Here is a 21,169-nt window from a genome sequence, read left to right as displayed (position 1 = left end):
AATGCACATCTGTAAGGTGTAGGGTGCAAAGTGTGGGTCTGTAAGGCGTAAGGTGTAAACTGCGGAACTGCGGATTCAGCCAAACATAGAGCGTGTGGCAAAGAGCAAGTGAACAATATTCATGCCCTTTCATATATAAAAGCTCAGACACCTACAGAGGAAGTTGCATCAGCCGTTTATTGCTCTTCATACCCTGTAATATATAAAATCTCAGACACCTACGAAGAAAGTTAAACCATTTATCTACGTCACCGTTACAATGACCTCGACTACTCAAACTCAATTCCCAGCCCTGTCAGGGTTGGATTCCTTCCTGCGCCCTCTATCTGTCGCCGATGTCAAGTCATGTACGGTTGTTGAATGCACATTCCCGGAGGAGGAGAGATGTTCTGAAGAAAAGGTAATTTTTCCCTTCTCAGGGCGGCATTGTGGGATGCTGACAAAATACAGTTTCATTATCGCCTTACATACACACCGGACCTCTGTCTTGGCCTTTTCGTGAGGGACGGTGAAAGCGACCGACTCATTGGGCATATTATCGCAAATAGAGCCTCTGGCGAATATGTGACTGATGGATCTATGATGATGCCTGAAAATTGGCAGACTATTCCTGGCGACGAAGCACTTATTGTTGATGGACAAGTCGTCGGAAACGACCCAAAGGGAAGCACCGTTGCTATCCACTCCGTGGTCGTTATCCCGGAATTCCAAGGAAATGGAATCGGAAAAGCTCTTGTTGAGGCCTACATTCAATATATCAAAGACGCAAAGATCCCCGCAAAGCGCCTGGCCATGATCGCTCACGGTCACTTGATCAAGTTCTACGAGAGTTCAGGTTTTGTGAAACATGGACTGAGTAAATGCCAGTTTGCCGGTGGTGGCTGGTATGATCTGGTAATTCTCTCGAATAACGTCTGCTTTTTTGACATCTACTAATACTTTGTCTAGGTTTTGAATCTTTGAATACACCTAGAAAGAGAGCTTCAGCACACTAGAAATATCAATCAGCACCTACTATCGAATTAAGCGGCTTATTATGGAAATGAAAAATTAAGTTCACTGATATCAAATCTCCTCTACGGACTTCTCAGTGGAGTCACAATGCAACCGTCGAAAGGCTGAAAGCCAGTCTGGGTTGTCAGCGATAGTTTGATCCCACGCATCTTCGCCATCAAAAAGCGCCTTTCGTGCCTCTTTCTGAAACATTTCGTCGGTAGGAATGACACCAATTTCCATCTGCCTTCGAGCATATTGACTAAGATGGCGTGTAAATATATTTATAAAGTCTGGTAGTTGCGACTTCGTTTCGTCCACAGCTGCAAGCTCTGGAAATTCGGGTACAGCAGCTTCATCTTCATCCTCAGGTGTGTTTGCGCTTGACATTACCTGCACATATTGATTGCGTACGTCTGTGTTTGTCGCAGAAAATGGAATTATACATTCCGACTCCCATCCGATGAGATAGGGAGGATACGCATTTGTGACCTGTGCTGCAATATGTGGCGGAAACTCGTGATCCCCCTTCCAATCTTTCATTGTGTATCCTCTGCGAAAGTGCTTGGCCAGGTGTGAAATGCGATCATCCCAATTATCTAGGGTTATATCACAAAAGCCGCATCTGGATATGATACTCTTCACCTCAATTTTGCAGTCGTCGAGTAACGGCAGCTCTTGTGTTTTATGTACACGACGAAGGTGCTGTACGAGATGATCCTTTCGACGAAATGAGCGAAGCTCTTTTGATAGACTTTGGCAGCTTTCATAGTTATGACTAAAGAGATGCTCCTGGGAGGGCTCCAATGTATTGCAAAAAGCACAGTGCTCCTTTCCTGTGATTGACGAGAAGACTGAGGGCCCAAATGGTGCGCAAAACCACATTTCCAGATTTAAATGCAGCGATTTTTCATGTCGAACCCATTCGAATCTGCTCCCAAATCGATCACAGCAGAAAGTGCAGCAAAATATGCGAGGCTTGCCGTTATCGGGGTGGGATTTGGTAACGCGCGCTTGTGATTTACGATTCCGTATATGCGACAAGCTCCCAGCAGATGACCAGGCTGAATCTGTAGATGAAGCACTGGATTCGCGGCTTGTGGCAGACATTGACCGACGATAGCGATGAGAGGCCTTTCTTCGGCCACGGTTCTGCTGATCGGCATTCGACTTCTTTTTTAAGGCATTCATGATTGCTGTGAGCGAGGCCGGGTCATCCTCAGGCGGAGATTCCTGCCATCGCTGCATAGGGTCCAAATCACTTGTATTCGAAATAGGTATAGAAGTGGCTTTGTTGTCCGACCTTGAAACAAAATACCGACTCCTTCGTCGAGGGAGACCACCACCTGTAAATATTGTCACCGGCTGGGAAGCCAATTCCTGTCCATCAGGGTTGAGACCTTGTGAGTTCAACAACTGGTTAGGTAATCCGGTTGTGACGCCCAGTAAAGCATCAATTTGAGCCTCATTTTGGGTAGGCAGTAAGTCTATTGTTGGGAAAGGCAAATTCGAAATGTCTGAAAAGCCCTCGGAGAACGACAACTGCTCCGGAAAGCTATCGGTAGTCAAGTCATCTCCAAAAGAAAATGAGTCTAGTGTGGATGTATTATAAGCATCAAGACTATGTGGTTCACAAGCATCCAAGGGTTGGCTGTAGAGTACATCGGAGTCAAAAACAAAGTTTTTTGTTGCAGAGTCAATTGAATGTGACAGTATTTCCACGCTCTCGTCTTGAGTATACAAAGGCGAACTGCTGGATTTTTGAATAGAGGAGGTATCAAAGAGGTACGGCTGGAGATGTGATTCCTGGTTTGAGGCCATACTGTCTGTATCACAGCATTGATAGATTTGATAAGACAACTGGAGACTAATGAGAAAATCTGAAAAGCGAATGCAATACGTGTAAATAAATCACTTAATGCAGCGCTCCAAAAATGTACTAGTCCTAAGAAAGTAGGTATTATTAAAAAGCTTAGTTATTATGAAGATAAATCTTAATATTGAGAGAAAAGCTAGTCTTAGAAAGGCTAGTAATTGCACTTGGGTCTCAAATATTTGTGATTTTATAATTCAAGAAATTCTCATGAGTGCCTTTTTATTACATAATTCCTTCTGCAGCTTGTGCTATGAACTGGTTCAAGTTATAGAAGGAGGGCAGGCTCACGTTATTTATACACTCACCCGAAATATATACTACTTCATACTCCGTATAAAGTTTGTAAATACAATGCATACACAGTATACCAATCGAGGTGTTTTTGTACTATGTAGTGGTCCCACTACCGGCGGCTTCGTGATATCTACATACCTAACCAGCAGTCATTCATTAAAATGGTCTGAGTTACTTGAACTACGATTTGTAGGCAACATCTGATGCAGCGTCAAGCCAAAGCTCAATCCCATATACTACTACGGAGTACACATGCAGCATATACCACAGCTAAATAATATTGCGTTATATAGACCTCGACACGTGTGCATACTACTGCTAGTAGCGGTATAGTAGTAGTTCGTAGTGGTTCACTATCCACTTCAACGCCCGGACTATACGCGTAGCGAGTATCAGAGCACCATATCTTGATATCACTTTTCGTCATGAAACCGCTCCTCAGCTTCCTCAGCATCTAGAATCCCCCCTCAGGAGAAGAGCGATTCCCTAGTCTCAGGCAAAAAGCAGGGATACCAGCGAGGGTGCCCCAGGAGGCCCTCGAGTCAAGGGTCGGGGCAAATGCACCATTTCACTTACAGTGGCCCAAAGACTCCACCATCTGTGGCTCCCCCAATCTTTCACCTGTAACAGCCATTTTAAATTTTTAACACGAAAGCAACTTTTCCACTGACCGCCTCAAATGATCATCAGAGCCAGGCATTTTTGGCTGGGTCGATTTCCCGCTGCTGCAATTTCGAATCTAGAACAAGCCATCCTAGCTTGGGTCCAGTTTCACCACAATGTGAGAACTGATCAACGCCAGCCATGGTTTTCGTCATGAATTTGGCCCATGCAATTGCGCATGAAATATTCTGCAGTTGGCTCCTTATCCGGTAGTCGCTATGTCGTTTGACATTTTTGACAGTGTCGCTAGTGTAATACAATCTCTATCTCTATGGTACAACGTAAAACGGGTAGCGGTGCAACTAGCTCACCACAACTCGACATGAGGCTCAACCCCCAAAAGACCACAAAGCCCACATTCTTAAATCCCACGACGGGTACGATCAAAATTGATATATGAATAACATCTTCAGCTTTTGAAGATCATGAACAGTTTCGGACGCCTCGCCACGTGCCGAGCGAGAAGAAGATCAGAACTCAACTCCACGTCCCACGAAATGTGATGCCCTCTTTTTTCTCCATCAAGATGCCGGAGGAACCGACTTCGTTTAACAAGAACAGCTCCACGATGAAAGTGGTCTCGTGAGAAATATTATGGATCAACCTCTAGCAAACACGGGGGGCATACTGTATTGTATGCCACTACTGGTATTACACAAAGAGGAGGCTCCGAATTCCGTCTTCCGGGAATTTGGTCGAGAAAAGAGTGGATGGAGAAGGGAAAGCTCGGTCACCGCCGAAACCCAGCAAATCAGACTCCGTCCTGACAAAACGTTGCTCTTTTTTCCATTTCATTTTTGACATATCACATAATTCTCTCTCTACCTGGTATTAATTTCTTGCAGTAGCTTGTCTAGAATGCAGGCACTCAATCGAGACTCTTCGGTTTCATGACTCGTCTTCCCCTCTGGAGAGAGCCCGCAGTGCCCTTTACCGAAGAAGATTACAGCTTAAATATTTACACTATCTTATTAGTTTTACATGGGGCCGTGGAGCTGTCAGAGCGATAGCCAGAGCTACAGCTTAGCTGCGTAGTTAATACTCGGCCGCACCAAGAAGCCGGCTCCCCTCCACATCAGCTCTGTATCCATTATAGCAGTGTTGTGGACAGATAGAAGAGCTGTAGTCGGACCGCTGCTACCTCTCAAGCTTGGTCTCCCCGCACTATGGAGCACTTTTTATATAATATACCAATAATGAAAGCAAAGTCCAGGGGCCGCACCGAGCGCCTGGATGCGCTCAGCTTGATCGGCGAACGTAATACGGGCATTTTTGTAAACGAAGCCGCCCTCTGGGGTTTGAAGCCATTCACAAGAGGGAGACCCATTGCCGTGCCTGGAACCTCTCAATTCGTAACTACCATCCCCCATATCTCGCGGGGAGTTTACCTTTGTTCCGTAGCCCAACCAAAAAGGGGAATTTGTAATTCACTTTACGAGGCTCTGCCAAACTAAAGAAGCAGCACCCAACTCCCAGCACCCAGCAGGCCCCAAAACCGGGAAAAACACCTACCGCTAATTTACATCTAACAAGCATTCCTCCGTCGCAACCACAATGGCCTCTACGGATGTAGCATTAGCCGGGGTGAGGGGGCCTACTTTAATACGTGATGGTCAGTGCTCTTAAAAAAGAAAAAAAAAAAAGCATGAAAAGCACGACAAAATGTAGCAGCGATACCACCTTTACACGCGGCCGCAAGCAAGCAAGGAGAAGAGACACCAAGTAAAAAGGGTGTGATTGTGTGTCCCTGGATTACTAGTGAGTTCTCCGCACTTCCTCATGCGGTAGGTAAGGCTGTCGATCAATACGGCCTAGGACGCCCTCTATTAGCACGTATTACAGTAGTAGTACTACTTATTATATGACATATTATGTCATAGAGCACAGAGTAGCATTACGAGGTAGCCGACCATCGAGATGGCTGCGCTATCCTAAGCCTCTGCCCGTACCGTCAACGGCGACTACTACCCGTCTTAGCACGCATGAGTGCGGTATACGAGTAGACAGCACCTCTTGGCATTCTGATATATGATCAAAGTCATACTCATAGTAGAATGGGCAAAATCAATAGTCACGGCACGGCAACCATGTCAAGTTATCCTTCATCTCAGATAACCCCTACTAGATGAGAAATGTCTCAGATCAGCTCTCAGCCCCAAGACAAGCCTGCAAAAAGTCCCAAAAAGGGCTCGTCGTGCATGCCGGTGCCACGACGGGATATTTTCTCTCTCTCTCTTTTTCGCCTCCTTCACCTTGCATTCCCCCTGCCTTCTGGCTTGTTTTCTCCCTTTCCCCCTGTCAAGCGAACGTTCAGTGCTGGTACCTGCGTAGCCCACGCAACCTCTTGCTTAGCTTCTACAATGGCGGCTTGAGCCCAGCTAGCAGGGATATCTGGTTCCTAAAGAGCTCCGCACGGCGAGAGGGCACTTCGCCGAGGCGAGACAGCGTACATACCATCCAGGTATTTTATCCATGATATCTTGGTCGGCATTGTAATCCTTCCGTTTAAGCTTTAACCTGGGGCAACTTGTGACTGTGACACGTGTGTGATTTGTTATTTCTTAGTAACTGATACCTCTATAACAACCAACCTCTACCAATGCCGCCCCTCCATATTTGGATATTAAACAATTTTTTTTTTTTCTTTTGCCCGCAGCACGAGAGATACCGCCCCAGTAGGTATAATTTACGCCGTTTCTCGGAGCGAATTGCCCGGCCCCAGCTCCCATCCTCATAGCTGGTAAAGTGGCAAGGGGGCTCAAAAAAAAGTGACAACTCCCGACGCCCTATTCCCGAAATGACGATAGCTCAACTGTATGCGGACATTACACCTTATATTGAACCCCGGCAATCCAACTCCGTCCCTGACTAGCCCCTGCAGAGCTGCAAGTATCCCTCTCTTTGTGTCCTGGTGACCACCATCAACAAGTCTGTACAGGCCTGTGTCTCCATCGCATGCTCCGAAACAAGAAATAATAACAAAATAAAAAAAATATTGCCGATGCATCAACTTGGGATTCCGTCCCAGTGAGCTAGGCTTCTTTGCCTCCCGTATCCCCAAATCCCAAGCCCACCCTCTTTAGCCTGTAGAGAGGGAGGCTAGTCAATATCCACGAAATACAAAAGAAAAATTGCAATGAGTCGTAAATGGGGTCGTTTGTCAGATGATCGTCAACACTATCCCTGGCCCAGCGTTTTGGGGCGGCCGCTTAGAACCCCTCCGGTTTATCGAAGGACGTTCCTTTGGAGTAGGGATCTTCACGATATATCGCGACTGGTTTCGCTGTGGAAACGAGGGGGATGTCATCAACACTGGAGTGCATCCCTGTCGTCGAGATATTCTCCTCCTCGTCGAATGCATGATGGCCCCGCTTGTGCAGCCAGCTGGTGCTATTCGCTCCAGGATTGTTCTGGCTGCGATCGCCCGAAGGATGAGACGCACTTTGACTTGCGTACGTCGTGACTTTACACTTGATGACTCGGAACAGAGGACCCAGTGTGGGTAGTGATGCGCCGATGATGAGCAAGGCTCCCTCGGCAACACCAAATATATCAAGATAGGGAACTGAATCTGTAGTGTATCAAGATTAGCATATGATTTCCGAAGGACTAGCGCTCTCTCTCCACACAATGACTCTCTCTCTCCTCTCGATCGGTTGGCACTCACAAGTCCGGTCGGTAGCCATCATCTGAAAGACAGAGTCGAAAACCGCAAGTTTATAGATTGACACAGCACATGCCAGAGCGCTGAGTCCAAAAGCGAAGCATACAGCGATTCGGTTTCGTAGAGGCATGTTGAGCCTCATGATAAAGGGAACGGGGTATAGCGCAAAAAAGAGATCGAGGAAGGCCGAAAACGCCGACGTCGCGAAAGCCAACTTTGTCAAAATATCCGTAGACGCACATGTCCCCCCAATAGATCTGTCCCATTGATAGGCCACGGGAGTACATTGAGCAAACCACCATACCGACGTGGCAAGAAAGCAGGCCTGGCTAGTGAGGGCGAGACTCCAGAACAGAATAGTCGTCTTGGTTCCATAATCGAGGATGCGTTTGAGGATAGCGACAATGGCGAATTTAGGAAGAGAAAAGGACCAGATGAGGACAGCGTTATTGATGACGTTCCATTTGATAGCTTCTTTTAAATTAAATTCATCGAGAGTTTTTTCATGCTGCCCCAGGCCGTAGCTTATGCCAATGCTAGAGAAAGCACAGCTGATGATGAGGATAACGAGGCAGATGAAGGTAATCAGGTCATCGAGACCAAGGCGGCCAAATGTGCCACGAGAAAAAGTTGCTCGACAGACGAGGCGAAGTCCAACGATAACTACACGCAACGGAGGTGAGAGACTCTAGTTAGCAATGATAACAAAAAGAATGGTATGAGAGAGCTCGAGGGCTGGACAAACAAATAGCAACGGCAGTTAATGACCAGTTAACTCGATTGGCTACGGCGCCAAAGTCCTCAATCGCCCCCAATCCCATCTGGAAGTGGTGTTGCGAGCCCGATTACCGTCCATCCATGTAATACCCAAGTCCACGCCTATATGAATGAGTGACGACGCACCATTCTTCGTATCAAAAGGCACCGAGGCAGAATACTAATAGGAGGTGGGATGCACCCTGTTCTTGTATGCAGCAACATCAGGGCCACAGCCAAGTACCTCGTACAGCCCTTGGTGCTACTACTAGCAGTAGCTTACACTCCGGCGACCTGCCCAGTCCTCAACGGCTGCTCCACTTGTTGCAGCACAACGGACGACGCCACCGCTAACATTACCGATGGGAGGAGCCTTATGCCGGGGACCAAGAGGAGCAAGAAGCACGGGATGCACGTCACAACGTTCAGCATCATCCCACGTTCAGGACAGCCGCCGCCCGTCGCAGTGAGGGTGTGGGACAAACCATGAGCACTAGGAGCACTGGTCAAGCGCAGGCATAACCCTTCTTGGCAAACCAACCCCGGCCTGTGCTCCATACCTGGGCTTCTCTAACATGGCCTCCCTTCTCCTTAACAACAGCAGTTTTCCAGACTTCTGTCACCGTCGCAACATGGCCCTGTGCAAAAGCCGGGCAGCGCGTCCAAACAGAGATGGCCAGGTCTACCGATAAGATTGTGGTAAAGCGACCCCCTTGCTTAAAACCGTTCTCCACCACGCCTCACACCTCACAGCTGCTCAAATGGGGCCGTACTAAGGCCAATGCAGGAAACTATTTTGAAATTCCAGCGCCGCAAGCGCGTGGGGAATATTGGGGAAGCCAGGCAGTAGCGCTCTCTGAGTAAGTGTAGCGCAGTACTCCGTAATAGTGGTGGTATTGCAATTTGTGTACCTGTGTTAAATAGCGGCGTCGATGGAGGCGTTATACGCCGCCTCTCTAATGGAGAGCCGAAGCCCTGGGCGCACCAGGAACCAAGCGTTAGACCAGGTCCGATATGCAAGGCCACATACTGTACGGGTTTATTGTTGCCCCCTGGTCGTGCTGGCTGGCCCTGTGGAGAACTCGGCCTGCAGCAGTGTTATCGGACCGTCCGCGATTGGATGGCTCTGCGTCACTGCTGGCATTGTTTTCAGTCGCTCCTTTGCTGACCTTTTTCCTGTATAATTTTTAACTCGAAGTGGCGTGGTGAAAACGAATAGTTTCTAGGACTTGCGTATTTGATTTTCGAGATTAGTAGAAGAGAAAAGTAAAAATAAAGGGGAAACCAGCTATCCGCCAGAGTGATTCAATTCCCTAATCTCGTTTACAAACAGAAGAGCGAAGTGATCGCATGCTGTTTTTATTGCTTTGCGCATATTCGTATGTATGTTATGTGATAGAAAAAGGAATTCAGAAGTGAAAATCGCAAAAACAAGGGTCGTGAACCTAGTGGAAAGTAACGTCCAACAGGAGTCGCCACCTAATTATAAGGTGTCACTTCAAAAGGGAATGAGCGGCGGAAAGTTCTTCGTATCAATCGAGAGCATCATCCAATCACAAGACATGCGTCTCATACGTCAAAGCTGCAGGTCAGTTATTATAAGCCATCGTAATTTCGTATGAGATTAAGTATAAAGTGTACATAAATCTACCTGGTCCCGGGACGACAGCGCATAACTCGCAACGCTTGCCAGAGTATCCGATCGAATCTGCCTTACCAAAGATTGCAGTAGCGGCCGATCGCCGTGTCAGACGTATAGCATTCCGGTGACGCGGGTGGTCTCTGCGGCAGCCGAGCATAAGCTTACGAGTTCCCAGCGCCGCTGCTGCTCCGTGCATCGTAAAGGAGTAGTTCTACTCCGTGTCTTGTGCGGTGTAGCAGCATAAGAGCCGCCATGAGGAATGAATCAGCGTAGCACAGCCCTACGACAGGACAAGTACCAAAAGTATAAGGTGAGAGATAATGTTACCTGTCATTTCTCTATCCAAGCCGCACATGAGTGATTGATGTGTGATGGAATACGCATATCCATCTTCAATTTCGTTTCGTGTCACAGACGGTATCAGCACCAGTCAAATTTATTCGTTATCGTTTAATCCTCATTGAGTATCATGAGCGCAGTGTTGGTCACCAAAAGTCAAGCCCACCCAACATGCATCCGCAGACGAGTACTAGTAGTCGTGACGTGTCTAGTAGCGGTTGATTGATGGTTCTGGTGTGAGTTCGGTATGTGTTAATCGGACTTTCACCTTCATGCAGCATCGAAAATTGGCCCAACACAACCTGTATTGTGGTTTTGCATTTGTCCACTTCCACCGCGGCATAACATCAAGATGCTGCAACAAGCAGACATCGGTCCGATTCAAAGCTCTCTCATCGTTTCAGAAGGCCGCTCAATGGCCCTCACATAAGTGACCTTGAGGCTCTATATTTGGTTGCTCTGTCTCAAGCTGGTAACAGTCACCTAGGCCAATGAGAACTTTTGGCAAACAAATGCTTCTGGAGGTTGTTGGACATATTTTTTCTAGGCAATCAAGGAGAAAGCTTTCCACTTGAAACTCAGATTTTCTCCTAGTTTGGCCCATTGACCTAGCTTTGTAGTATTGCAAGAGGTCTGGTAATGCCCAAATCCTTTGTAGTGGTACATTAGTCAGCTGTAAGGTGCTAGAAGCTTCAATCGCAACATCTGATCCTATCCAACGGTTATGGGAGGTGCCACGAGCGTGTTTGTCTCAGCTCGGGCGTCAATAGGCTTTGCAAAAACTTGCGTTTCAAGAGAGTATGTCTCATGGTAGCCAGGTCATGAGGTTGGGCCCGTATGCAGTTGTGTCGTTTACCAAACTGCGTCGTTGGATCAAAATTCCAGCTCTTCCACCTCCATTCCGCACGTTACACAAGTCTTGACTGTCATCCCCTCTTCGTTCTCGACTGTCCGTCCCCATTCATGCACATGCCGGCCGCCTCCTCCGACGGCATCACCAAATTTGCTCGGTGCCCCATTCTTGTTGCCCAATGTCCCTGCTTGTCGTCGGAATGCTTCTGTTCTCGTCTTTCTCTTCAGGTCTAACAATTTTTCTTTGAATTTGGCCTCTTTGCGTGCTTTCTTTTGCGTTTCTCGTCTTTCATATTCCGCGTCCAGTGCCTCTGCTGAGCCCCATTTCGTACCAATAGCGTATTCCTCTACCTGGAAACGCAAAAATAACATCATGTCGTGCCAATGAGATTTGTGCGGATTTGGCTTATTCAGATGGGGAAGCAACTCAGGATCTCGCAGCTCAGCTATCAACCATTTTGTCAGTATCACTATTTCTGAAACCTATTGCAAGATGGACAAGAAGTTTGACTTACGATCTGTTAAAAGATAATCTTCCTTGCATTCCGTCTTTGTTAATAGGGAGTATTTTTCAGGGTATTTATCTTTGCAGTTGTTGCACACACAGATATGGAAAACCTCTTCCCATACAAAGTCTATTTCCAAGCTGTTACACTCTCTGCACTTTTTTCTCGTCTTTTGATCATCCAAAACGCTGATGCCAGGCTCAAAAGGTCCTGCTTTTAATCTTTTCAAGTTTTGTATCGTTTTCTGTTTCTCCCACTCTTGGATAGTCATTCCCTTTGGTCTTTGTTCATCTGTCTGTCCTGGTTTCTGGGCGCCTAGCGCATAGTTGTTGGGATCGTCTTCCATGGAAAGAAAGCCACCTTTTGTGTCTGTCATCGAGCTCATGTTGTAGTCTACAAACTTGGTAAACTTGCGCGCCGGTTTCAAGGCCGCCTCGTCGCCCACGTTGCGGCCATCACGATTGTTGCCCCCCGCAATATCGCCAGTTGAAATGTCATTGTAAGGTCTCTTTCCATTCGCAAGTTTCGAAACGTGAACGTTTTCTGTAGGTATGAATCCAGCAGCCGATTTGGGCAGTGTTACCGCAGTTCCTGCAGCTCTCTGTTCAGCCTCTCGTTGTTCGCGGATGGCTTTGGCACGAAGTCGACTCTCTCCCTACAACATTCCAAGTGAATCAGTCAGCTGAAAAACTCATCAGTGAAAGCGGAGGACAACATACAATGCGCCTGACCACTTCTGGGGTCTGCGACGAAGCAGCGCTCGGTCTGTCCGAGGCAGCCGGAGGCGTTACTGGACGCTCCATAATGGATGCGCAAGAAAATTGACGAATATAGAAGGAAACAAGGGGGTATAACGCATATAATCAAACGTCAAAGCAGGATGGCAGATCAGGGCCTATGTAGAGGATTGTGGGCATGACATCAGGTAGTTAAAGTGTGAAAGTCTTCAAACACGGTTGACGCCATTTGGGAGGGGCAAAAGTCGTGACGACAAATCGCCCACTTAACGCGAGATAACGTGACTTGGCTCTACATAGGCATTACATAAGACAGCGATGTATTACGAGAGCCTGGCGCCAGGCTTAGAGCGATTCTCAGCCATACGCAGAACAGAGAACTCTGTATATATGGTTAAAAGAATAGAAAATAGTACCAGAGCATGGCTAGAATGGCTGAAGTAGTCAGATGACTCGTTCAACAGAGTGAATCTCAAATCTGTCACGTCAGATGCGAATTGTTTGTTGCGAAAGATGAAGAAATTAGGTATTACAAGCTAATAGATATGGTTCAAGACGTGGCGCCAGAAAATATATTCCCCAAAAACAGGTAATACACTTTTTCAATCCGAATTCGCGCCCAAAAGAGCCACTTTTATGGCATGCTCCAACGGGTACATTGCATGTCTAACCTGTAAAATGCCCAACTTTTACTCCTCCTTAGCACCACCGCGGCCAGCCTTCTCAGCGGCCTCGACAGCCTTCTTGTCGCTCTGGACGGAGCCGCCTCCCTGCTGCATGGCGCTCATGAAGCCCTGAGCCTGCTTGAAAGGTCGCTTGAGATCACCAGAGGCAGCCTGGCCGAGGATGTGGATCTTGAACAGGTTGCTCTCGATAACGGACTTGACAGGGATGATGCTCTGAATGACCAGGGGATTGGTGTACTTCATGTAGAGGTGCATAAACGACATCATGGCGACACCCATCAGCTGGCCACGCCAAGCCTGGCGGAGCTGGTTGAGATCGTAGGCGTGGATCGTGGTGGTGACGAGCTTGCCCTCTTCGGAAGAGCCCATGGGTGCGGGCTCAACGTACTTGAGGGTGGTCATGTCTGGAGAGAAAAGCGCCGGTGTTAGCAGCAGTCATTGAATGGTCACGCAACAATAGAGGGAGCGTTGAGGCTCCGTCTCGCGTGCTGCTGTAATCTTAGGAATGGAAATTGCCTTACCCTTCTTCTTGTTGATCTGGAGCTGGATGTAGAAGTAAAGACCAGCAATGATGAGGTTGCTGCCAATGTAGACGGCGCGAACAAGGTTGAGCACGTTCTCATCTTCGAAGGGGATCTTCTTGGTGACTTGCATCATACCAAGGATGATCATAAGGTTGGTGCTGATCCAGAATGTTAGCGAGCTGATCCAATGTGTATCTGTCACGCGGCAATTGCTTCGCGCAATCACCCCCGATGACGAGGCTTTTTCGCTGCCTTTTCTTTTTCTTTTCCTCTTCCCATTGTTCCTCTTTGCCACGACAAACAAAGCAAATCGACTCGGCGGTACTTACATTTGCGGAGAGATACCCATTGTGACGACGACTGCAAGCGCAGTAATGCTCCAAATCAACTAACAAAAAGAGTTGCAAAAAAACAACAAAAAGAAGAGCCTCGGTGCTGGCCTGTGAGAGAGGGATGGATGTTCCAAAGGACAAAGTGGATGGAATTGCGCCGTTGGGGACTTTTTTGGGGGAGCCTCGCTGGCCTTTTCCGGGGGGGCAACACCTTTTTTCCGGGTGGCGTATGGGGGACCGAATCTGGCGCTGCCCCGCTCTAAAGCAGATAAAGATAACGCCAACCACGCCTCAGCTTCTTTTTGGTTCCGGGGCTTTCGATTGGCGAGAGACGTCGCTCCTTGTTGAAGCCGCCTTGTTTCTCCAAACTATACATGCAAATTCGCTTCTTACTATTTCATCGGAGTAGTCAAGTTGAAAGCGCGACTAAAATAGCGCCTCGTGTTTTTTTCTTTTGTTCTCCTACTGTACAGTTGATGCGCTCACGTGGTAACCCAGTCCTTTGCCGCTTCTTTGTGTTGATGGGGATAGAGGCCCAATCACAGCTCTGTAAAAAGCACCGTCTTCAACTCTACCAACTTATATAGTAACAACCACCCTTTGTATCAGCTTAATGAGAACACAAGGACCTCTTTCCCAGATAATGCGTACCGCGAATTTCTACTCCACTAATTGACCTATTTTGAGTCCACTAGCGGAACAGAAATGTTACAAGAACTACATACTTCAAAGAGAGTTTTTCAAAGGCTCATTATCGTTTTCTATTATTATACTCAGCTTTTGACTATTCAAAACTTTTTGTTACCATGGTGTGGATGTGGAGTGAGATTTCTCCAAAAATAACAGACGTTTACAGCTCAAGGCTTCCGAGCTGAAATACTTAAGAAGAAGAGAACACCATGTAAAAGAGCATGATCTAACTCTTCGCATCTGCACTGAAGCAACTACATACATCACCACAATCCAAATACATGTTTCACCTCCAAATATATGTTCAAGTTATTTAAGACTAAGTCAAAAGTAACCACAAAGATGATGCGCCGATACAGCAGAGAGTCAGAGCGCGGATACTACATGCGCGTCGTACGCCGCCGAGAACGACGACGTTCCCACGGCAGTTACGAGTATGAAAGCGATGAATCGGACGGTCACGATCATGATCATGATCATGACCACGGATCTGACGATCGCAACTTTTACGCAGCTCAAAGGCCTGGCAACGGACATGTCGGAATTTTTGAAGAGGAAGAACCATCTGGGCGACAATTGGTGTGCTTCTACACTTCTTCGCCAAACGCCATGCTCGATGGCTATCGTGTGATGCCATGCACCACGGATGTTCCCAGCTGGAGGAATGTACTTGCTCCTCCATGCATCAACGGCCAATATGTCTATCCTCCGCCTCCGCCTCCAGCTGAAACTCCCAAGCCCTTCACCCTTCAGGTAATCGATCACACTGCTGGTAAAAGATGGCGGCGTTATGGAGAGTCGTATGTTATCGAGATCTCACCCCAAGCCACCGGCCACGATATCGTCTCTTGGATCTTATCCTCTGCTAAGGATATAGAAGAAAACGATGTGTTTGTGAGATGGAATACTGGTACCGTTGAGGAGCTAGATTACAATGTCGATCTAGATGAGCTGAAGAAATATAGTCGTAATCTCATTGTCAAGGGAAAAGAGGCGCATGAGCACGATCACAGCCATGATCACGACGGGCACAGTCACGGCCATAGTCATGGCCATCGCCACGGTCGGCGCCACGGTCACCATCACCACTAGATGTAGCAGTTGAGCTGTTTGCTGCTTGCTACAAGGCAGACTGGACAGAGACAGGGGAGAAGTCATGATATATGTTGCTAGGCGTTATAGATAGAGAGAATATATGGTTCTATTATATATAAAATATCACATTCTAAATTACACCGCCTCTTTCTAGAGTAGTGTAGGTATATTGACCATGTCAACAGACTCAAATCCGTATTCTGAATCGCGCGCCCAATAGCGATTGCATGTGAGTTTGAGCTGCAACCCCCAAATAGTTACACCAGTCAGCATCACCACACATGAATGCTGTTGCAAAAATAAAATCTCCGATGCTCATCTCCCGGGCAAATGCACCTACTCCACGCGACTATACAGTAGAAACCGAAACAAGTGTCCGGCTTTATTAGTTCAGAATCTCTTTCCGCACGGACCATGATGTGGGCTTGTGGCTTATACAGTGTTAAAAATAATATTGTAATAAGTACTCTCTCATCACAGCCTAACAAAGCTAGACTGTTTCTGGCTGAATTCCACTTGTGGTCCAATAGTGCTTACCTAGGCACGTGATGCTATAACGTCAAACGTATAAAAAGCCCCCTTCGACTCACCATCAGCAAAGGTAATAAAACTCTTGAGAGAATGCGGGGCTATACACATCGCACAGCCAAGCCATAACCACAGGTCTAGGCCCATGGAATTGGAAATAATAAATCGTAGGGAGCACTCTTGTAGCAGGCCATGTAGATACTGTACTATTTCCCAAGATGAGCGAAGTTGTGTTGTTATTTAGATTTTACATAGTAGTGCGGTGATACAGCCTCTTGCTTATTTTAAACAGCCCATGATAGCGGCGTCCGGCCATATCTATCCCTCGCCTTTAAATCAGCTCCCTTCTCAACCAGGAGCTTGACAATACCCTCATGCCCATTCTCAGCAGCCCATGATAGCGGCGTCCGGCGGTCATATCCACCCTGCGCCTGTAAATCAGCTCCCTTCTCAACCAGGAGCTTGACGATACCCTCATGCCCATTCTCAGCAGCCCATGATAGCGGCGTCCGGCGGCCATATCTACCCTGCGCCTGTAAATCAGCTCCCTTCTCAACCAGGAGTTTGACGATACCCTCATGCCCATTCTCAGCAGCCCATGATAGCGGCGTCCGGCGGCCATCACCATCGTGCGCCTGTAAATCAGCTCCCTTCTTAACCAGGAGCTTAACGATACCCTCATGCCCATTCTCAGCAGCCCATGATAGCGGCGTCCGGCGGCCATCACCATCGTGCGCCTGTAAATCAGCTCCCTTCTCAACCAGGAGCTTGACAATACCCTCATGCCCATTCTCAGCAGCCCATGATAGCGGCGTCCGGCCATATCTATCCTTGGCCTCTAAATCAGCTCCCTTCTCAACCAGGAGCTTGACGATACCCTCATGCCCATTCTTAGCAGCCCATGATAGCGGCGTCCGGCCATATCCATCCTTGGCCTTTAAATCAGCTCCCTTCTCAACCAGGAGCTTGACGATACCCTCATGCCCATTCTGAGCAGCCCATGATAGCGGCGTCCAGCCATATCCATCCTTGGCCTTTAAATCAGCTCCCTTCTCAACCAGGAGCTTGACGATACCCTCATGCCCATTCTTAGCAGCCCATGATAGCGGCGTCCAGCCATATCCATCCTTAGCCTTTAAATCAGCTCCCTTCTTAACCAGGAGCTTGACGATACCCTCATGCCCATTCTTAGCAGCCCATGATAGCGGCGTCCAGCCATAATATCCATCATGCGCCTCTAAATCAGCTCCCTTCTCAACCAGGAGCTTGATAATACCCTCATGCCCATTCTCAGCAGCCCATGATAGCGGCGTCCGATATTCACTATCCTTGGCCTTTAAATCAGCTCCCTTCTCAACCAGGATCTTGACGATACCCTCATGCCCATTCTTAGCAGCCCATGATAGCGGCGTCCGGCGGTCATATCCATCGTGCGCCTCTAAATCAGCTCCCTTCTCAACCAGGAGCTTGACAATACCCTTATGCCCATTCTTAATAGCCAACACTAGTGGCGTATAATTAGATTGATCCCTTATGCTGATACTGGCGCCTCGAGCAAGTAATATCTTTACAACCGCCTCGTGGCCATTATTTATCGCATACAATAACGCCGGCCATTCATCCCGTCCCTTTAAGTTGATATCAACGTTGCTTTGTGTTAGCGTCAACCATACATCATCCTGACGTCCTTTTTGTGCTGCGCGCAATAGTGCTCCTGGTTGCGCTAGATTTATTAATTTCTTTAGCACGATATCATCAGAACTCTCATATAACTTTATGTTGTTGCTTTCTCCTTCCCTTAAATGTTTTGACCTCTGTGTAGGAATCATCCGACCTCTTAGGATACATACCCTTCTTGTCGGATACTGCGAAGACCTAAACTTTGTTAAATCAAGCCGCTTAAGCTCGTTACTTCCGACTCTTTCAAATCTTTCCATCGCCCCAGTTAAATCTCTAGTATAAATAGCGATTTGGTTGTCCAGCCCATCTTGTTCTTTACACTGAAGAATCGCAAGACCTAATCTTTGAGGTCCCCAGCCGATAAATTGAAGGTCTAAGTGAACTCCTCTACTGCTTATAGTTAAAGTGCCGTAAGAATCGTTAAGGTGATTGAACTGGATGATATTCCCAGAGCTTTCAAATGCCGCCGGGGAGGTGGCTAGTAATCCTCCGCGGTCATCAGGAGATTTCCATGCAAAGAGACTCTGATCATCCGAAACACGCATAATCTCCTCTTGTAGTCTGATGAAAGCTCGCCCTCCTTCTCCATACAGCAACGGCATATTAATTCCAAATATGCCCAGCAAGCAATAGGCACGATCTTCGAGCCTCTTTGTATTTCTCTTTGCAGCCCATGACATTCTTTGAGCAATGCTGCATGTATCGAGGCCATCGGCACCGGAGAGGATATTAACCGGGATACCAGTGCAGGTGAATATAATATTTTGCAGACTTTCCTTAGTCCCGAGAGCTTTCCAGTCCTCATCAAGAAAGAAAAGTTCTGCGGGTGCAAGAAGCTCTTGTAGAGTCCATCCTCTAGTGAACCACTCGCTTTTCTCTAATGTATTTTTCGATGGAACGTCTTCAAGATAGGCATAGCATCTGTCTGCTTTAAGGTACCAAAGGTACATAGAGTTGATTGCTTCTGAGAGCTCCGCGCTGCTCGTCTTGTCTATGCAGCAGGTGTCAACCCAAAGATAATCGAATCCATCGCGTTTAGCTATAGAGCAGCATCGTTGCACTTTCTTAAATCCATCTTTTGTTGTTACACCTCTTTCCACATCTTGCAGGGTAAGTTCATCTTTCCCCCATCTATGTGATAAGATGGCGTATTTAGGAATATTGTCATCATCAAATTCTTGGATGTTGAGTGCGTGCGTCTCGGATGCGTCGGTCTTAGTCTTCAGTAAGCGCATGATTTAGATTGGCGCTGGTTGGATGTTGCCTCAAGAGAGTATAAAGGAAGCTTTCGTCCTTCGCCCGTTGAACACTAGGTAAGATTAAAGGCGGCGTTGCCCTGCCAACAATTATAGGCGCTACAAGGATTTACAAGAAGGCAGCACGGAATTACTATTAACCGAATAGCCAATCAGATATTACTCAGCGACTTTGAAGAACTCGTGTCAAGCCACCTCAACTCTTCGCTGCAATTAATACCGTCAATGATGAACGAGCCTATTCTGGCTTATCTTGGTGGCATGAACCGGTCAATTACGTTGTTGCCTAGATGGGGGCAACTTAATAAGATGTATTTATGCCTTAAACGTTATATAGATCTCAGACATTACTGCCTGGCGTTGCGAGCATAAGTTCCAATTTTGGCCTTGTTGTGGCCTTCAGTATGTCAAACAACATGCTTGAGGCGGCGCACTGTATCAGCCACGCTGCGCCACAGAAATGGTCCATGCGGAGAGAAACTTTACATTACTAAAAGCGGACACTGATTTCGGTTCTTACTGTACCACGATTATACTGCAGAATGCAGAACAAGAACCAGGGCTGTTTGACTGGTAAAGAGCAATTTCGCCCACATCTACGGGATAGTTGTTGGAATGAGATCTACCCGTGACTCACGAACCCACTTTTATTTAGGCAACACAGCAGGGTGCCGTAGTTGACAGTAGTTGACAGCGGCACTAGAAATCGTCTAAATGGCCGTTTATCAATTTCTTGTTCTAAATAAAAATTTCTTACTGTTGCTAGTTTTAGAAAATACTCTAGCCTTGACCAAAATCGGTTCGTGCATTAACTCTGTTTGCTTTAGATTCAGGAACTTTTTGCTGTTGTGCTTTGGAATCGGGCAATTGCTACATTACTTAAAAAAGCGCCAACCACGGACCATCCACCCCAGTATATTTGTTCGGTTTTCTCCCGTGCTAATGACTCGAGAACACTCTTTTACCTGGTTTCTCTTCAGAATTATGTGGCTATAGCCTCGGTAAGTTGACAGGTGTATTCTCTCAGTTCGCCCAACTGAGGGCACGTGTCCTCGGGCGTCTAGAAACCCTGTTCTTCTGCTTGTATAGAAGCTATTTACAGGATTTAAGTTTATCAAACTTCGTATTGGGACGTGGTAGATGCCGACGTGGTGCATACTATGCAGGTGGTCGTATGCGTATAAGCAAGGGAAACCATGCTAGGATATTGCTGCCATTAAACTAGCATGCACGAGCATGCATATGTAGGCTCTAAAAAAAGAAGGGGTGCGTATAGACAAACTAAGATGCCCTTTTGCAGCAGATGTTCAAGTCAGTGCCTGTTGTCTCGGATCCGAGCTGACTGAATGGGCTACCCTGAATGGGGCTTCGGCTGTGGCGTCGGCCAGCCACACTTAAAAAGGACGGAATCGATGTATGAAAGCTCGTATTGCTGGCGGCTATTCAGTCATATCCTACAGGGCATTTTCTCGTATTTCACACATCGCAGAGGCAGGATGAAAATGAGGCGAGATAGATAAGAATAAGACAATATAAGACAAAATATGACACGAGGTGGCTTCGCTTTGACGTCTGGGGAGTCTTGGCTACGCTATATGTATCCGGTAAGCTCAGCGCCAGGGGGATGAGACAAAGATCCTTCAGTGGGACTCTTGTTTGGCTTATGTTTGGAATTGTATAACATGCATATACTTTACAAGGTACAACATTTACTTATTTTTACAGCTACTTTTACAAAATAAAGGCAAAATATTATATTGTAATACTACATGTATATAGGCCAATATGGGTGTTTAATTTCAAAGTTGTTCTATCTCAACTGTCTTGACACGTAGATGAATTTGAACAATACGCTTATAAGGCGCCCTGTTAGGCATATTCATCCGCCTTCAATGACCAAGGAGGCAATTACTGAGAATGGCAGTCGCCGGATTAAGAATATCCACTGAATAGCCTAGGCGCCGGATCCGATTTACAGTGGCCAAGGCGGTCAGCTCTTCAACCGCCTTGTAGATCAGCAGAGCGCCATCTCCTGTTCCTCTCGAGATGGGCGACG

General features: G+C 47.1%; 7 protein-coding genes across 7 annotated transcripts; 2 read left to right on the top strand and 5 right to left on the bottom strand.

Annotated features, from left to right (window-relative positions):
* Nucleotides 1-25: 25 nt before the first annotated feature.
* On the top strand, nt 26-1,014 carry GGI43DRAFT_371391 (polyamine acetyltransferase). Its single transcript, XM_083202552.1, has 3 exons — nt 26-400; nt 451-894; nt 949-1,014. Exons 1-3 carry the CDS (start codon nt 260-262, stop codon nt 961-963), a joined length of 600 nt encoding a protein of 199 aa, XP_083060911.1. The 5' UTR covers nt 26-259; the 3' UTR covers nt 964-1,014.
* GGI43DRAFT_371392 (uncharacterized protein) lies at nt 1,015-2,854 on the bottom strand. Its single transcript, XM_083202553.1, has one exon. It carries the CDS (start codon nt 2,812-2,814, stop codon nt 1,066-1,068), a length of 1,749 nt encoding a protein of 582 aa, XP_083060910.1. The 5' UTR covers nt 2,815-2,854; the 3' UTR covers nt 1,015-1,065.
* Nucleotides 2,855-6,518: 3,664 nt separating this feature from the next.
* Nucleotides 6,519-6,934, bottom strand: GGI43DRAFT_371292 (uncharacterized protein). The gene has a single exon (XM_083202550.1). It carries the CDS (start codon nt 6,831-6,833, stop codon nt 6,585-6,587), a length of 249 nt encoding a protein of 82 aa, XP_083060909.1. The 5' UTR covers nt 6,834-6,934; the 3' UTR covers nt 6,519-6,584.
* Nucleotides 6,935-8,418, bottom strand: GGI43DRAFT_371321 (uncharacterized protein). The gene is made up of 3 exons (XM_083202551.1): nt 8,236-8,418; nt 7,494-8,153; nt 6,935-7,397 (listed from the first exon to the last, which is right to left on the bottom strand). Exons 1-3 carry the CDS (start codon nt 8,309-8,311, stop codon nt 7,036-7,038), a joined length of 1,098 nt encoding a protein of 365 aa, XP_083060908.1. The 5' UTR covers nt 8,312-8,418; the 3' UTR covers nt 6,935-7,035.
* Nucleotides 8,419-11,100: 2,682 nt separating this feature from the next.
* Nucleotides 11,101-12,388, bottom strand: GGI43DRAFT_422714 (DNA repair protein RAD14; the record flags this gene model as incomplete). Its single annotated transcript, XM_083208146.1, has 3 exons — nt 11,101-11,525; nt 11,595-12,240; nt 12,305-12,388. The coding sequence occupies 3 exons, from the start codon at nt 12,386-12,388 to the stop codon at nt 11,101-11,103; spliced, it is 1,155 nt and encodes a 384-aa protein (XP_083060907.1).
* A 623-nt stretch (nt 12,389-13,011) lies between these two features.
* Nucleotides 13,012-13,881, bottom strand: GGI43DRAFT_383560 (inorganic phosphate transporter Pho88; the record flags this gene model as incomplete). Its single annotated transcript, XM_083203403.1, has 3 exons — nt 13,012-13,412; nt 13,530-13,690; nt 13,862-13,881. The coding sequence occupies 3 exons, from the start codon at nt 13,879-13,881 to the stop codon at nt 13,012-13,014; spliced, it is 582 nt and encodes a 193-aa protein (XP_083060906.1).
* A 1,015-nt stretch (nt 13,882-14,896) lies between these two features.
* Nucleotides 14,897-15,646, top strand: GGI43DRAFT_383559 (uncharacterized protein; the record flags this gene model as incomplete). Its single annotated transcript, XM_083203402.1, has 1 exon — nt 14,897-15,646. One exon carries the CDS (start codon nt 14,897-14,899, stop codon nt 15,644-15,646), a length of 750 nt encoding a protein of 249 aa, XP_083060905.1.
* Nucleotides 15,647-21,169: the final 5,523 nt, after the last annotated feature.

This window comes from Trichoderma evansii (genome assembly GCF_050947405.1).
Source record: "Trichoderma evansii strain SZMC 28006 chromosome Unknown GGI43scaffold_9, whole genome shotgun sequence".
NCBI classification, from domain to species: domain Eukaryota; kingdom Fungi; phylum Ascomycota; class Sordariomycetes; order Hypocreales; family Hypocreaceae; genus Trichoderma; species Trichoderma evansii.
The sequence above is the reverse complement of the archived record's forward strand: the minus strand, read 5'-3'. Positions and strand labels throughout refer to the sequence as shown.